This window comes from Pogona vitticeps, chromosome 2 (genome assembly GCF_051106095.1).
Source record: "Pogona vitticeps strain Pit_001003342236 chromosome 2, PviZW2.1, whole genome shotgun sequence".
NCBI lineage: Eukaryota > Metazoa > Chordata > Lepidosauria > Squamata > Agamidae > Pogona > Pogona vitticeps.
The window spans coordinates 228888473-228905774 of record NC_135784.1 but is presented as its reverse complement, the minus strand read 5'-3'; the positions used below and the strand labels follow the sequence as shown (position 1 = coordinate 228905774).

Below are 17302 nucleotides of genomic sequence, written 5' to 3'. Positions count from 1 at the left end.
CCACACTCATTATCACACTATTTGAAAGCCTTCTGATTTTTAACTATTTCTTTCTCTGTATCACAACATTCCCTTTTATTTCAATTTCTTTCATTTTTCTGCTTCTGTATTATAGTGGTTGATAGGTATGTGAAGTTTTCTTCACAATCAACATGATTACTATAGCCACATAGTTTTTCCCTAATAATACTCTGTTGCTAATTCTATGTGAATAGTGGTGTGAGTAGTGGCCCCTTCATGGATTGCTGCCTTGTCGTGGCGAAGGGGCTTGAGTAACTCAGAGAAGCTATGGGCTATGCCGTGCAGGGACACCTAAGACGGACAGGTCATAGTGGAGAGTTCTGACTAAACGCAATCCATCTGGAGTAGGAAATGGCAATGGCACTCCAGTATCTTTGCCAAGAACGCCCCATGATCAGAAACAAAAGGCTAAAAGATATGACGCTGGAAGATGGGCCCCTCAGGTCGAAAGGCGTCCAAGATGCTAATGAGGAAGAGTGGAGGACAAGTACAAGTAGCTCCAGAGCTAATGAAGTGATTGGGCCAAAGGCGAAAGGATGCTCAGCTGTGGATGTGCCTGGAAGTGAAAGGAAAGTCCAATGCTGCAAAGAAAAATACTGCATAGGAACCTGGAATGTAAGATCTATGAACCTTGGTAAGCTGGAGATGGTCAAACAGGAGATGGCAAGAATAAACATCGACATCCTGGTTGCCAGTGAACTAAAATGGACAGGAATGGGTGAATTCAACTCAGATGATTATCATATCTACTATTGTGGGCAAGAATCCCGTAGAAGGAATGGAGTAGCCCTCATAGTCAACAAAAGAGTGGGAAAAGCTGTAATGGGATATAATCTCAAAAATGATAGAATGATGTCAATACGAATCCAAGACAGACCTTTCAACATCACAATAATCCAAGTTTATGCACCAACCACCATTGCTGAGAAGACTGAAATTGAACAATTTAATGAAGATTTACAACACCTTCTAGAACTGACACCAAAGAAATATGTTCTTCTCATTCTAGGGGACTGGAATGCTAAAGTAGGGAGTCAAGAGATAAAAGGAACAAAAGGGAAGTTTGGCCTTGGAGTTCAAAACAAAGAAGGGCAAAGGCTAATAGAGTTTTGTCAAGATTACAAGCTGGTCATCACAAACACTCTTTTCCAACAACACAAGAGGTGACTCTATATATGGAAATCACCAGATGGGCAATATCGAAATCAGATCGATTATATTTGAAGTGACAGCTGATATTCCAGTAGTATTACTGGAGAAAGAGTTCCTGCTTCCAGATTAGGAAGGGAATAGATCAATGTGGTACTAGAATCCAAACTGAGCAGATTGTGCGCCAGTGCAAATCAGAGTAATGCAGAACAAAAAATATTAAAAAAATACTGCCATCTGGTGGAGCTGTGGAAACAGTGAGAAAGAAAGGGTTTTTTGTCCCACTTTGACATTGTTGGTACAGTTTTCAGCCTTGCATCATGTGGACAGCAGGAAAAGTATGAATATCATGGGTGCAAAGAAAAGAGTCCCAAGAATTCATGGCAGATGTGCATGCCAAGTGTACTTCTAAGTTCAAATGCTGATTGCAAACACCTCCTGGAGGGGAGTGCAATCATAAGTCCCACCTTTGGTCATATGGTAGAAATTTTCCACCCAGCTCTTCAAAGTGTTGCCAATTAATCTGTAAGTCTCCCCACCCCCATTTCCTGCTTTAGCAACACAATGTCCTGTTTTGATTGTGGGGCTGGGGAAAAGGCAACACAGAAATATAACAGCCTCCATCTGAAGGTTGGGATTAGAAGTGAGATCTACTCACTTATGATGCTTATATTTTGCTTTTCTCCTAAAACAACCACTTTTTTTCTTAATAAGCTAATACTAAGTCTATAAATTTTTTCTAAAATTCCCAGGTGTAGTAAACAGAAACATATCTGCAAGAATAAAGGACCATGGACATTCTTTGTTTTATTTTATTGATTGGATTTCTGTTCTGCCCTGTTGCCAAGGCCCATGACATGCAATGAAGCAAAACACAGGAGGGGAACACTGTTGCTCTGAATTATCAATCCATTGAACTGTTTATGTAGTGTGTTTCCTAACTTTACAAGTCTAAGTGTACACAACTTCCTTCCCCTCCCCAAGTTAAGACAAAGTTCAAATGCATGCTGAAGAACAGAAGAGAAGATCATATATAGATGGGGAAAAGACCTAAATATTATATCTAATGCAATGGAGCAAGGATCAATCCAGTTTGGTGGCTGGCTGGTGCTAATTCCCTGAACAAAGACTGATAGTAACTTTACTTAATAAGATAAAATGTTTTATATATTGAGCACAGAAGTTGTGAGAATATCCTCGGATGTTCGTAATTTTTTTAGTTAACTGTGGCCCACATATTAGTAGTATTGTGCCTTGTTTCAGTTCTTCTGGAATTTTGCAAGAATCTTGCCATTTACGAAGCTCCCCTTAAACTAATAGTAGGATATTAATTAAATACTTACACGTGTCTATATATTATGGATTAGAAGATGGTCACTGTATCTGTATATTATTATTTTCCAAATTTAGTAACTTCCTGCATTTCTGAAATATTTCAGAAATCCTGCTCCTGTTCTTTCAGTTATGGGGAATCCTAAATCCTATAACTTCTTCTCATTCTCCTGACATTTCATCTTCACGTTTTTTAGGTTGCAATCTCAAAGAGGCATTGAGTGCATGCAGTGTAACTTTGAATAGAAATGCACAGGATTGCATTGTTAATCAAATTCCAATATGTAAAAGACAGAACTCTAATTTTAACTTGCATTTGACTCTCTTTTTTGTAATTTACATGTACATACTTAAACAAATAGTTACTGGACTCTTGCATCTTTAAGAGTAATTGTAAGTGTTGCTTTTTCTTTTTTTATAGGACGAGAGCTTGGAATGTTAGGTTTAAAAATAAATTTGTTAATGTTAAATATTAGAAATGGAAGAGGTGTTGATATATTATTTTATTATTTATTTAGTCTCATTTATAAGCTGCCTTTCTTCCTATTAGAGTACTCAAGGCAGCTGTTGTATTTTATTGAGACATAATTTAATTGATGTTATTAATTAATGAATTATTAATTCATCACTGGTTTTGAAATAAAAAAGTGAAATTCTCAAAGACAGAATGCAAATGTTTTCAAAGGCAGCCCTGTGTATAATACATAGCAGAAGTCTAAAGAGATGATCTACTGACAGATAGGAATCTGTTTGAATTTATCTCTGTCAGAATTTGGAGGCAGTGAAAACACAGTAGGCATTTTTTAATTTATGCATGGGTAAAGAGACCTTTTTCACTAGAACCATGGCCTGTCCAATTAAGTTGATGGTTGGGAGATTATAGATTATAGAATTTCCTGTCACAGGATATATTGATATCATAGGTTCACTATAGGGACTAGGCAGATAAAAGATAAGGCTATTAACAAAGCTACTATTCACAGAATAGCAGTATTAGTGCTTAACTAGACTGCTTAGATTCCTACATTGTGTTATACACAGGGCTGCCTTTGAAAAAAATAGGGGCTAACCAGACATACCCAGTGTGGTGTAGTGCAGTGGTTCTTAACCTTTTTGAAAAAAATGCCCCCTTGAGCCATTTAGGAAGTTATCATTGCCCCCCTCCCCACGGCGATATCTTATCTTATCTTATCTTATCTTATCTTGTTTGTTTGTTTGTTTGTTTGTTTGTTTGTTTGTTTGTTTGTTTAAGGCTCTTAAATCCAATGGCCCCTGAAAATAAAAATCAATTGCAAGAAAATGAAATGCACAAAAAACCCCAGTAACATTTAATGATTTAGTTACAAGTGAATTTTAAGATGCAAAAAGAAATATTAAAAGGGTATAAAACAAACTGCAGTGCAGGAAATTTCAAGATGGAAACTCTGAAATTCAATTAAGATTCAAGGAAAATATATATTCATGCACATTATAAAAAGGGTTAGAAAGACACAAAGAAAATTTTTACAGACGGAAAGCAACACACACACACAAGTTTACACGAAAAGTACAACTAAAGAAATTGAAACCATAAAACCGAGAAACCAAAATATATTATCGAACTGGAGTGCACGTTAAAAAAAGTACAATACAAAGAGACACACAAAATGTTTTACAGGGCACAACAAGAATTCAAAAACAAAGCCAAAATCTCAAACTGGAATGTGAAATCCAATGCAAGCAAATACAACAATAAGAGCTGAGGCAATTATTAATGAAGAAAATGTATGTACACAAAAAGCAAAAATAATTATAATAATAATCAGTGTCTGTCTTGTGCTTGCTGAGCTGAAGCCAATTTCTTGATGTCTGGAACCATTTTTTTTAATCTCATTCTTAAATCGCTTCACTCAGTGATCTTCAACATGTTCCTTGACTTAGAAAGGATCTGTTGGACAGCGCTGAAGCACCTCTCCACTAAGTAAGTGGAAGGAAAGGCTAAAATAAACAACTTACCTTCCTCCCACAATATTGGGTAAGTGTTCCTCATTTTCACCCAAAAAGGTTTGTAGCCATAACTCCGAAAATGTGATTGGGCTTCACAATTGTATTTCAGATCTGTCAGTGGCTATTGCAGTTTATTTATTTATTCATTTATTGGACTTATATGCCACCTATCTAGACATTGTCTACTCTGGGCGGCTCACAACAAGCAAGTATAAAACAATTGATATATAATAATTCTACAACAATTTACAACAATTAACAATCATTCAAGATGGCAAAACAAGAGATAAATTAAGTGGTGCCCGGAGGGAAGGGCTGTCTAAATAGCCAGGTCTTAAGATGGTTTTTGAAAATGCCTAGCAAAAGGGCCAAACGGATCTCGGAGGGGTGTTCCAAAAACAGGAAGCTACTGCCGAGAAGGCCCGGTTTCTTGTTTTTTCTTTCTGGACCTCCTGGAAAGTTGTGCAAATGGATGAAGTTGTGCAAAGTCTGCTGTGAAAGGATTTAGCACCCAAGTGGGCACTTTAAGATTTATCAGATCATAGAACCTGGTTTCCATGTCTTCTTTTAGTTGCTTCAAGTGGCAGCAAAAACGTCCAAATCTTCTGCTTGGAAATGACGTTCATTACCAAGGCTTCGGAACTGATACAGCTCCTGGTGACTCATATTGCTTGCAAGGAGGTCCAATTTGGAAATAAATGAGCAGATTACTCCTTTGACCTTAATAAAATTGATTTTATCTCCTTGCAACTTTACATTCGCTTCATTCAGCTTGTCAAAAACATCAGTGAGACAGCTATATCCAAACATTGAAGTTTAAGAGAACTGCTTAGACTTGAATCAATGGATTCAAGAAATTCAAGAACTGTGTCAAAAAGGTTGTGGAATCGCCGCAGACACTTTCCTTTTGAAAGCCACCTTGCTTCGGTGTGCAAAAGGAGACGTTAAAACTCCTCGTCATTTTCTTCACAAAGCTTGTGAAAAAGTCAGTTGCTTAAGGCTTTCAACTTAATTTTATTCATAGCATTAATAACGTAACGTAAGTACCCGTGCAAATGGCCACTCAAAATTTTGAGACAAGGTGCTGTCTATGAACGATGCAATGGACAGTCATAACTCCAGGTACAACCGATTTTAGATGAGCTTGAAATCCACAATATCGTCCAACCATGGATGCAGCTCTGTCGGTTGCACATGCCACGACGTTTGTCAATGGGATGTTTTTCTCCTTAAAAAACTCTTCAATCTTTTTAAATATTGAAGAACCTTTTGTGTTGGTGACTAAATTTTGAGCAAATAACAGTTCTTCCCCAATCTTTTCATTTCCATTGATGAAACGGACATAAGCCAATAACAAGGTTTCTTTTTCACGAATTGTTGACTCATCATTCTGCATCATGAATTCTGTACTTTTCAAGGTGTCAATAAGCCTTTTTTTCCACATCAACAGCCATTTTATCAATTCTTTTTGATACGGTGTCATTGCTCAAAGGAATCGATTGCGTGACAGTGCTTGCGCTGGGCCCCAACATGGTGGCAAAAATCTGTTTCTCTGCTGGTAAAATCAGCATTTCTCTGATAGTGTGAGGTTTGCCACATCTTGCTATCAACAAAGATACTTCATAGGAACAAATGAGGCCCTTGTCGGCATTGAGTGATGATTTTCCAAATAACTTCTCAACAGTGCTGCGACTCTCAAACTTGGCCTTTAAGGATTGGAAAAACGATACCGCTTTGTCGGCTTTATCAGAATGAATTTTTACCAAATGGTCTTTCAGTCAGGAAGGCTTTATCGCTTCATTTGAAAATGATTTCTCACAAAGACAAAGGGGAAGCTGTACACTGGAAGGAGATGGAATGATTCCCAGTTTTAGGTATTCCTTTGAATATTTGCGACACTTCCCCTTCTCAGCCGTGCTGAGAAGTCTTCGAAATGAAAGAGGCGGCAGCAGCTGCTCTGGATCTGCCTGCCGGATCATAAAGTAGGAATTTTAGATCATAAAGTAGAAATAAAGCTGAATGGTTTAGACATAAAAATCTGTTTTATACCCATGGGCATCCTTTGTGAGATGTTTGCATCCTTCATGTCCTGTGGTACTCCGTCTTCCCTTTGCTGGAGGGAAGGTGGAGTATGATAGGACATGAAGGATGCAAACATCATCACACTGTATAAAAACAAAGGAGACAGGGGCTACTGCAATAACTACCGTGGCATCTCTCTTCTCAGTGTTGTAGAGAAGCTACTTGCCCGTGTTGTGCTGAAGAGACTCCAGGTGCTTGCAGGCAGAGTCTATCCAGAATCACAGTGTGGATTTCGAGATAATAGATCCACCACTGACATAGTAGTCTCCCTCACAGTAGCAGGAGAAATGTAGGGAACAACAACAGCCACTCTTTGTGGCCTTCATAGATCTCACAAAGGCCTTTGATTTGGTTAGCAGGGATGGCCTTTTTCAAAATACTTCCCAAGATTTGATGTCCACCTCGACTCCTCAACATCATCAGGTCCTTTCATGAGGGAATGAAAGGCACTGTAGTTTTTGACGGCTCAACATCAGATCCCTTTGACATCGGGTTCCAAAAGATCTCCTGTATGGAGAATTAGTGCAGTGAAATTGCCCCAGAGGGAGACCACAGCTGCGATACAAGGATATCTGCAAGCGGGATATGAAAGCCTTAGGAATGGTCCTTGACAGATGGGAAACCCTGACATCTGAGCATTCAGCCTGGAGGCATGCGGTACATCATGGCTTCTCCCAATTTGAAGAGACACTTGTCCAGCAGCTGAGGCAAAGAGGCAGTCATGAAAGCAGCAAAATCCGAGAGCTGGACAGGGGACAGATTGTATTTGTCTTCAGTGTGGAAGGGATTGTCACTCTTGAGTTGGCCTTCTCAGCCACACTAGATGCTGTTCCAAGTCCTCCATACAGAGCACGCTGCCATAGTCTGAAGGATACCTAATCACTCAATCACCCATGGGCAAAACACAAAACAAGATAAGAAAATGAAAAAAGGGTGCTGAGGTTTTTATCTAGTGGAAGTCACTCCACTGATAGAAGGCACTGTCCCCTTTCAGAAGTGGGAAGGAGACAGGGTTCAGTGATGCCCCTCCCTCTTGCAGGCCACTTCAGATCTGCTGGCATATCTCAGTTCAATTTGAGAGCTTTCTCTCCCAGAGGATTTACACATAGAGGCACATCACACCTGTGTACACAGAAAATAGGGGAAGATCTCAAGTCCGACGTCCCTCAAAGCCATTTAAAGTCGGCCAGGTGAACTTTCTTCCCCCCGATAGCCAGCCAGCCACAACAGGACAAGAAGAAAAGCCAGAATTCCCACCCATCCAGGATGACCCGAGCCAGTTCCATCCCTAGAAATTCTGCCGTGCCACCCCAAACCGACCTGTTTCTCTCCGCCCTTCCCTTGCAACAGGCAGGGAGGTGGACAGGAAGGCAGGACGAACAAACAGGGCTCATCTCTCCATCCCCACCCGGGTGCGAAGCAGCGCTTCACCGGGTGAGGACAGGGACCCGAGAGACCCTTTCCTTCCACCCAATCCATATTCGGTGCTCCCCTGAAGGAGAAAGGCGAGACAAGGAAGGCAGAAAGAGCTGCCAGATTCATTGCCAGCACTGCGGCTGCAGCCACCTTCACAGGTTTGGCTCGCTCCAGCGCCCCCTACCGCTCCTTCTGTTCCTTCGCCCCCGCTACTGCCCCTTTTCATTCTACCGCCCCCCTGAAAAACAAAACCACTGCCTGGGGGGCATTATCACCCACGTTAAGAGCCAGTGGTGTAGCGGACAGACTAGGACTATGGAAACATAATGAGGAGTAGGAGTGGAACTAGTAAAATCACTCCTTAAATATCTCACTTACCTTGAAAGCCCTATTAGGGTCACTATAAGTTGGTTCTGACTTAACGGCACATAACAGCAAGCCTTCATGGGTATAGACAGTCTTCAGGGTCAGAGGAAACATGAGGATATTAACAGTGGGAGAGAGTATTGTCCTCATGTCTGGCTTATGGACTTCCTAAAGGCATCTAGGAGATCATTGTGACAAACAGGGCATTAGACCACCATAGGTCTTTGGTGTTGTCCAACAGGGCTCTTAAATGACAGTGAAACTTTCTCCAGCTTAGCTGAAACAGCACATAATCTCTAATGGGAGCTAAGAGTTTCAATCTCTAATTAGCTGAAATTAGCCACATCTTCATAACAAAGAACTGCTGGAGCAGCTGTGATTTTTAGGTATCTGGCTAAATTATATCTATGCAATATTTGCATGTCTGGCACTAGCAAATGTGGGGCTGCTCAGGTTGCTGAGATGTGTGCTATCTGGTTTTGATAGTCTGTTTAGTTCTAGGAGGCTCTGTCTGTACATAGAAGAAATGTTACTTTCCATTCCTCTTGTATCAAAAACAAACACTAAACTATAGTTTTGACACTGTAATTTCTTGCACCCATGGAAGGTGGACCATCTAAATAATAAAACTAGGCCAAATGCTGTTTTCTGTCATAATGTTGTATATAGCATTCCCTTTATAAAACTGGGCTGTTGCTTCCCCAACCTGTCCTAGTGCAGAAAGTTGTTCCCATTTTTTCACTTCTTTACTTTTGTGAATAAATGAATAGATCTACACTTGTGGGGGTGGGGGGCTGGCCCATAAATGCACCCGCTACAGTACTTCAATTAGCTGTTAAGCATCTTTCCTTAAATTAGAGACAGCTTAGAGCCATGATTTGTATCTATGCAATATTTGCATGTCTTGAGGGGACAAGATTGAGTGGGTTTCAGAATGTTCCAGTAATCTACGCAAAAAAAGAGAGAGACTGTATTAACATTAGAAACCATCTGGTAAAGTAATTAAAAGATTTAAATATGGGAGGGTTAAGAGAAATTGCTACATTTTTAATTAGAGATTAAACAGTTTTGTGACTAGGGATGATTGTTAACCTTGGTTATATTTAAAATAAACTGAAAATTGTAATTACCCAAAGCATTTTGTGTTGCCCTTCTCAGAATATTTTCAGGTGAGAACAACTGTAGGCATTTTTATGATCTATTCACTCATCACAACAGAGTTGTTTCCAATATTTTTAATTTACTCTTGTGTACATATATCTTCTCCCCACAGAGCGCTTGGTACTCATCCAACATTAGGTCAGGGGTGTTTAAGACACTTGTGAAGGGGAATGTGACTTTTTTTTAAAAAAAAGTAATGAAATATTGTTCATGGGCATTGTTGTATGAACAATAGCAATAGAAAATCAGAGGGATGAGCTTTTGAAACTGTGGTTATTTCACTGAATGCAACTGCTAAGAACCAGTCTGTGGAAATAGTAGTTTTTGTGGTTTAAATGCATATGTCATCTTTAAATGATTATGGTCCCCTTGAAGGAGAAAATAGAGAAAATACATTTTCATCATAAGAAGAGGGAGAATATTTTATTAGATAAAAGAGGCAATTACACACTTTATAATTAAATATTTCTTTTTAAACATATCATTATCTGAAAACCTCATTCATTTAATTACAACAAATATGACAGGTGCAGATGTGTTTACAGTGACACATTCACAATAGTGTATTCTTCGAAACAAGAGAGGAAGACCCAACTCTCCCTTCTTCCTCATGCAAGGAGGATTTTCCAGTAGAAGAACTCTTTTAACATTTGGATCCAACCCACTAAATTTATATTTTCAGACTAAAATTACTGTGAGGCCACATCTTCATAACAAAGAACTGCTGGAGTAGCTGTGATTTTTAGGTATCTGGCTATATTGTATCTATGCAATATTTGCATGTCTGGCACTAGCAAATAGATAGATGTGGGACCAGAGGTTGGGAGTTTGATTTCTAAGAGGCTACACCTGGCCCCCAATAGCAGCCATTAAACTTTTGGGACTTTCATATAAACATGTTATTTTGGAGCTACCCACAAGAACTTGGTGCACAGCCTGTGGAAGATGAATTATCATTGAAAACGTGTTTTATTTGTTGTTTTATTTTCTTAATGGCCCAATAAAGGTATAACCTGTTCCTGCATTTGTACTGATTTCCTACTGTGTGTCCTTGACAGTAACTGGACTTGATGATCCATAGGATCATCTGTAGTTCTGAGATAGGCGTCAACCTATTGATTGGTTATGCCAGCATAAATGCAGTGGCATAAACTGCAGCTGCAAACTGTCACTTGTTCACAAGTTGCCACTAGTGTCCCTTCTTGCTTGCCATTCAAGTGAACTGGCGTGCAGTAAGGAAATAAGCAGCAACTTGCTAACTATGGGAATTTACTGCTACGATTTATGCTATTGCATTCATGCCACTGAATCTCAACCAATAGGTTACTGGCCACTAAAATTTTAACAGAATATGGCATGCATGAACTCTAGAGCTGCTGCTGTTGCTGCAGTATGGCTTGATTGAATTGAACTCATGTCAAACATAATTGTGATAATAATAATCTAATCTACAATTGGGTAAAAGTTATTTTCCTTAGAGAAAGAATGCTGTGAGCAATCACGTCCATTTTAGATTTCTGTTTTGACTGATCACTGTGTTAATCATTTTCTATTTTATAATAACAATGAAACTTGTGACCAAGTTAGAGGTAAAAAGATGTACATAGGTATTATAAGAGTGGCTTAATATGCTTGTTTTTCTTTGCATGTTTGTGCCTTTTAAGAAAAAATAGCTATCAGTTGGTGAATAGACAAAGTTTAAAACAGAACTCATTTAGATCAATGAGGTAATTTTCAAAATGAAATTAGTAGTCTTTTTGTCATTTTGATCTGGCACTAGCTTCTCACAGCTTTTGAAATTTTTTAGAAAATTTCCAAAAGCTGTGAGAAGCTCTTTATCTATTTGCTAGTGCCAGATCAAAATGACAAAAAGAAAATTTTGTATTTAAGAAGGCACAAAGCAACATTTTCATTGCTAACATCCCGGAAATTAATTTTTGGTAAGATGCTATTAAGATGTACAGTCATGTGAAAAAGAAAGTACACCCTCTTTGAATTCTATGGTTTTATATATCAGGACATAATAAAATTCATCTGGTCCTTAGTAGGTCTGAAAGAAGTGCCAAAGAGGAAATCCATCAGCAGTGATTGCAGAGAAGCAATTGCTGCTGCCCATCAGTCTGAGAAGGGTTATAAGGCCATTTCCAAACAATTTAAAGTGCTTGATTCGACAGTGAGGAAGATTATTCACAAGTGGAAAACATTCGAGACAGTTGCCAACCTTCACAGGAATGGATGTCCAAACAAATTCACCCCAAGGTCAGATAGTGCAATGCTCAGAGAAACTGCAAAAAACCTAAGAGTTGCATGTCAGATTCTACTGGCTTCAGATATTAAAGTTCATGATAGTACAGTTAGAAAAAGACTGAACCAGCATGGTTTGTTTGGAAAAGTTACCAGGAGAAAGCCTCTTCTTTCTAAAAAGAATATGGCAGCGTGGCTTGGGTTTGCAAAGTTGCATCTGGACAAACCACAAGACTTCTGGAACAATGTCATTTGGACAGATGAGACCAAAGTGGAGATGTCTGGCTTTAATGCAGAACACCATATGTGGCGAAAAACAAACACAGCATATCAGAACAAACATCTCATACCGTCAAGCATCGTGGTGGAGGGGTGATGATTTGGGCTTCTTTTTCAGCTACAGAACCTGGGCATCTTGCTGTCATTGAGTCAACCATGAACTCCTCTGTATACTAAAGTATTTTAGGAGTAAAATGTGAGGCCATCTGTCCAACAGTCAAAGCTTGACCAAAATTTGGTCATGCAACAGGACAGTGATCCCAATCACACCAGCAAATCTACAACAGAATGGCTGAATACGAAAAGAATCCAGGTGTTGCAATAGCCGAGTCAAAGTCCAGATCTCAACCCGATTGCAGTGCTGTGGTTGATTATTTAAAAAACCTGTTGATTATTTCTCAAAAATAGTATGTTAATAATAGTGACATAACATTTTCCCACTGAAACTAGTTTGTTTTGTCTGTTTAGCCTTTTCTCAATTTTTTTTTAAAATAGAGCATTTCATTTACTGACTTTGAAAACCATGGAGAAATTCAGTTTAAAAGTAAAATCATTTGTACTGGAAAGAAAAAAAATTGTTATTTAAACCTCATGAATAGCCCAGTAGTAAAGATAGGATGAACATTTGTTTGCTTGTTTTATATGGTTTCAAGAATAAAACAAAGAATAACAATGTTAAAAAGTCAGATTTAATAGGCCTGCAATTCCAGGTGCATGCATAGGCATATACAGAGGTATTAAGGGGTGAATCTCAGATTGTTTAGTAGCTTCAGAAGATTTCTGAAAGATACAGTGCATATAGATACAGTTTCACAATACTGAGACTTGAAATTCATTGTAGCTGTTGCTTCAAAATCATTTAGGATAGTTGTTATGGAAATAATTCCATCTTTGCCCTTATTGTACAGACCTCTATATCTTATCAAGCCTTTCTGGGTTTTTTTATACTGTAGAAAAGCTATTCAGTAAACAATACTGTACAATGGATAGGAGAGCTTTACTGAAGATTGGTCTATGCAAAGTTTCTTATAGTTAACAAACTATGCAATTCTATATTCAGCTTAGTGTTCTACAAAAATAAAAGGCATGTCATTCTTAAAATCTATAAATCTATAACACCTTTTTGTCCATTAGGTCCATGTTATCATGGTCTGAATAAATCTGATGTTATAGCAATTTGAGTATATATACTCAACATCTTTCTAATCTGGTGGTTCCTGAGTTTGGGTAACCCAGATGTTCTTGAACTGAACAATCTAGTCCTAAGATTGTCTTTTTATAATATATCCCATAGTAATTAATTCTCTTGAGAAATGTTTATGTACCAGTGATTAGCATGCTGAAATGTTGGTTTTAGCAGGAAAGAGGAACTGTGATAATCAGGGTGGCAAGGATTCTCCTTTGTGTTGCAGGCCACCCCTTAGGTATAAAAGCACCTGTTCTTTGAGATTTGTTTTCATATGTAGAACTGAAATCCATTTTCTTTTTATTTGCTTTGAAATTGTTAGTTGCTATCACCTCAGAAAAAAACTCTTTGTTAATGTCATTTTCTTTTAAGAACTGCCTGAGCCTCTCTTGATTGAAGAGGAAATACAAGAAACAGAAACTTGGGCCAAGCCTCTCATCTACCTTTGGCAGAACAGAGTACCAAATTTCACTGCTGAAAAGGAATATAATGCAGCTGTTGCCAAATTGGAACCCTATTGTGCCATATGCACACTGCTCAGACCCTACTACAAGGTAAGGAGGCATTATATAATTTAAAACACTTTCATAGATGTCATCTTTAAAGTAAATTATAAAAAATCAAATAATAAATAACAAGGTGGCTGCAAACATCTGTAGAAGACTATTTAAAGACACAGTTGCAGAATTCATTCTTCATGGGTAAAGATTAATGGTTCTTTATCTAGCAAATCCAAATTGATTGTGTGACTCTAAGGAGATAGTTGGAATCATGATTTTCACTAACAAAGCAAGGAAGTATGAATAATTCAGTCCATATTTTCAGGGAGGGTGAAACCACGTCTCATGAAGTGAACCTGCCTATTAAAGCCCCCAGCCAAAAGTACAAAAATACATTTTTATCTTTTTTTACTCTTTACTTTTATTTTCACATATTGTCAGTGTTAGCCTTGCATGATAACGTAAAGAAAACAGAGGAAAGAGAAATCTTGATGGGCATTGAGATTTATACACCCATGACTTTAAAAATGTGATTTCACTGGTTTCTCAACCACCCTATCTGCTTCTTGCAGAATGGATTCCCATATTGCCATATCATAAGTGAATGCAGTGATTAGGCTTTACTATACTCTTTTCAGATTATAAGCTGTTTTTAAAACTTTCTTCCCTAAATGTGGCTAATGAGCTTCAGTGCGACCAGCAAGAGTGCGCTCTCAAGTCTCCATCATATCAGCCTTTGCAGGTAGTAGAAACATGAGAAGGGGCTCACCAGCAGATCTTAATGCCTGAGAGGCCCTGTATGGGAGGGAGGGAGGGAGGGAAGGAGGGATTTTTACTCAGCCTTTCTCTTTGAAAAGCACCCAGGGTGACTTACAACAATGAAGGGCAATATTTAAAGTTGAAAACAATGAGTATATAACGGTGGTTAACATCATTAAAAAGTGATATTTAACAATTATGAACAATGAATAAGGAGGCATCTTACATAAATTAACAGACAATATTAAGGCAAAGATCAGTAAGTATAGAAAAGTGTTTAAAATCTCACTTTGTGAGAAAAACACAAGTAACAATCCAATCAAAGCAGTAATGCATAACAATCTATTTAAAAATCACACATAGCTAGCTGGTTACTGAGGGAAGGCTTGCCTGCAGAAAAAGGTTTCTGCCTGCTTGCAGAAGGATAGCAAAGATGAGTCCAGTCTGGCCTCCTATGGGAGAGAGTTCCAAAGTCTGGTAGCAGCAACAGAGAAGGCTCTCTCCTGTGTACCCATCAGAGACACCTATGAAGGTGGTGGGACTGAGAGAAAGCCTTCTCCTGATTATTTTAACACTCAAGATGGGAGATACGGTCTTTGAGAAAGCTTGGATCCAGGCCATTTAGGGCTTTATAGGTTAAAAACAGCAGTCTTACTTGAACAATCAGGATTCTGAACCCAAATTGTATAAGACTTTATAAGTCATAACCAGCATTTTTAACTGTGTCCAGAAAAGGACTAATAGACTATGTTGAAAGGGAGTCGAATGTTTCCTTTAACTTGCCCCAGTCAGCAGTGTGACTGCACAATTTTGGACAAGCTAAAATTTCCGAACAGTCTTCAAAGGCAGCCCTGTCTACTCCAGTAATTCCATTGGAATATAATTCAGGCATGTGTCACTGCAATCAAATCAAATATCTCCAGGCACAACAATTTTAACTATGTCAATACATTTCAGGCCACTGTGCTAATCTTAGAAGTCTATCAAGGAGTATACTTGAGCTACAAATCTGAGTTTTCAGGGGAAATTTAACCCCATTCAGCCCAGGCTGAATCTTATTCCCTGATCTGGCTTTCAACTGACCAGGAACACCTTTGTCTTGACTATATTAAGTTTCAGCTTGTTCACACACACCCTCCAGTCCAATACTAACATTAGACACTGTAGTAACAAAATAGATTCATTGTATTTAGATGGAAAGGTGAAATAGAGTAGGGTACCACCAGCATTTCAGTGGCACTGAATACTGAAACTCCAGACAAACTGTCCCAGTCTTCTTTTTTGCATATGTTAAATAGCATAGGGGACACAAGATGGAGCCCTGAGGGACACTATATGTCAACAGCCGAGGTTGGAACAGGAGTCTCCAACACCACTTTTCTGAGATTAGAACTCCAAGAAGGACCATGCCATTATAAAATGGTGCAACCAAATTCCATCCCGGAGAGATGACCCAGAAGGATACCATGGTAAATGATATTTAAAGCTTCTGAAAGAGCCAGCAGAAGCAACAGGTGCATACTCCCCCAGCTGGTTCCTGTTGTAGTTCATCCACCAATGCATTCAAAGCAATTTGTGTCCCATACCCAGGTATGAAGTCAGGTTGAAATGGATCTCAATAATCTGTTTCATCCAGGAATTTCTGGAGTGGAGAGGCCACTACATGCTCAGACATGTTGACTAAGAAGGGAATACTGGAGACTGGCCAGCAGTTATTCAGTATGGTTAGGTTCAGAGAGTACTTTTTCAACAGTAGACTTACAGCTGCCTCGTTTAGGTAGATTGGAATCCTGGCTTTCACCTCTCTGTTTACTCATTTAGCCATCCTTAATCCATGAATACTGGGCAAGTAAGAGCCAAAGTGATGGGTTGTACCTCACATCTCACATGGACTGATAAGGATGTGTTTGGCCATAGCATGAAGAACTTCATCAGGAGGGCTTTAAACTGAATTGGAAATGGGGAAGGAGATGCAGACTCAGAGGTAAAGACAGATGAATTCTTATGCACAATGAGAAAAACAGAGAAAGCACTCTAATAGGATGCAGTAATAGTTTGCATGAAAATGTATGAAGAAAAGCAGACCACTAATTGCAGTCTCTGGTACCCCTATATGAATGCTGGGATTATGGAGAACAAACAAGAAGAACTGGAAATCTTAGTTCAAGGAAGTAAATGTGACTTGATAGAGTTAATTGAAACTTAGCAGGAGGACTCCCAAATGGAATACAGCGATTGATGGATATGAATTGTTCAAAAAGAATGGAAAGAATAGAAAGGGAGGTAGAGTTGCAGTCTATGTCAAAGTACATATTCTTGCACAGAAATACAAGAGGATGAGCTTTTTTGTCCCATCGATAGCATCAGGATTAATGTAACTGGGGTGAAAAATAAGAGGAACTTGGTAATTGGAGTCTACTACTAACCATGTTATACTGGAGTTTTTTATTTCAAAGGAAACAAAAGCTGGGCATAGCCACATGTGTATGCTGGATTTTAGAAAAGCCACTTCTAATAAACTCAGAATAATGATAGGTAAAGCATTATAGTAGGAGATCATATCAAGAAAAGGAGTCCATGATGGGTGGGAATTCTAAGGGCACAACTACAAACAATTCCAACAAGAAAGAAAGAAAGAAAGAAAGAAAGAAAGAAAGAAGGACAGACGGACAGACGGACGGACGGACGGACGGACGGACGGACGGACGGACGGACGGACAGACCAAGGTGGCTTCACAAAAAGCTGGGAAAGGACCTGAAAACAAATAAACAAAAGGAGACATATAGGAAGTGGAAGGAAGGCCAGACTACAAAGGAAGAA

General features: G+C 38.8%; 1 protein-coding gene across 22 annotated transcripts in view; it reads left to right on the top strand.

Moving 5' to 3' along the window:
* The window catches only part of KDM4C (lysine demethylase 4C), a 345084-nt gene that overhangs the window by 185343 nt on the left and 142439 nt on the right, over positions 1 to 17302 (top strand). For all 22 annotated transcript variants that reach the window (XR_013541488.1, XR_013541487.1, XR_013541486.1 and 19 more), the window contains one exon: positions 13595 to 13776. Coding sequence is in view for 16 of the 22 variants with exons in the window: in XM_072992136.2 (XP_072848237.2) it covers positions 13595 to 13776 (182 nt within the window). In the remaining 6 variants the exon portion in view is untranslated. The remainder of the gene's footprint in view (positions 1 to 13594; positions 13777 to 17302) is intronic.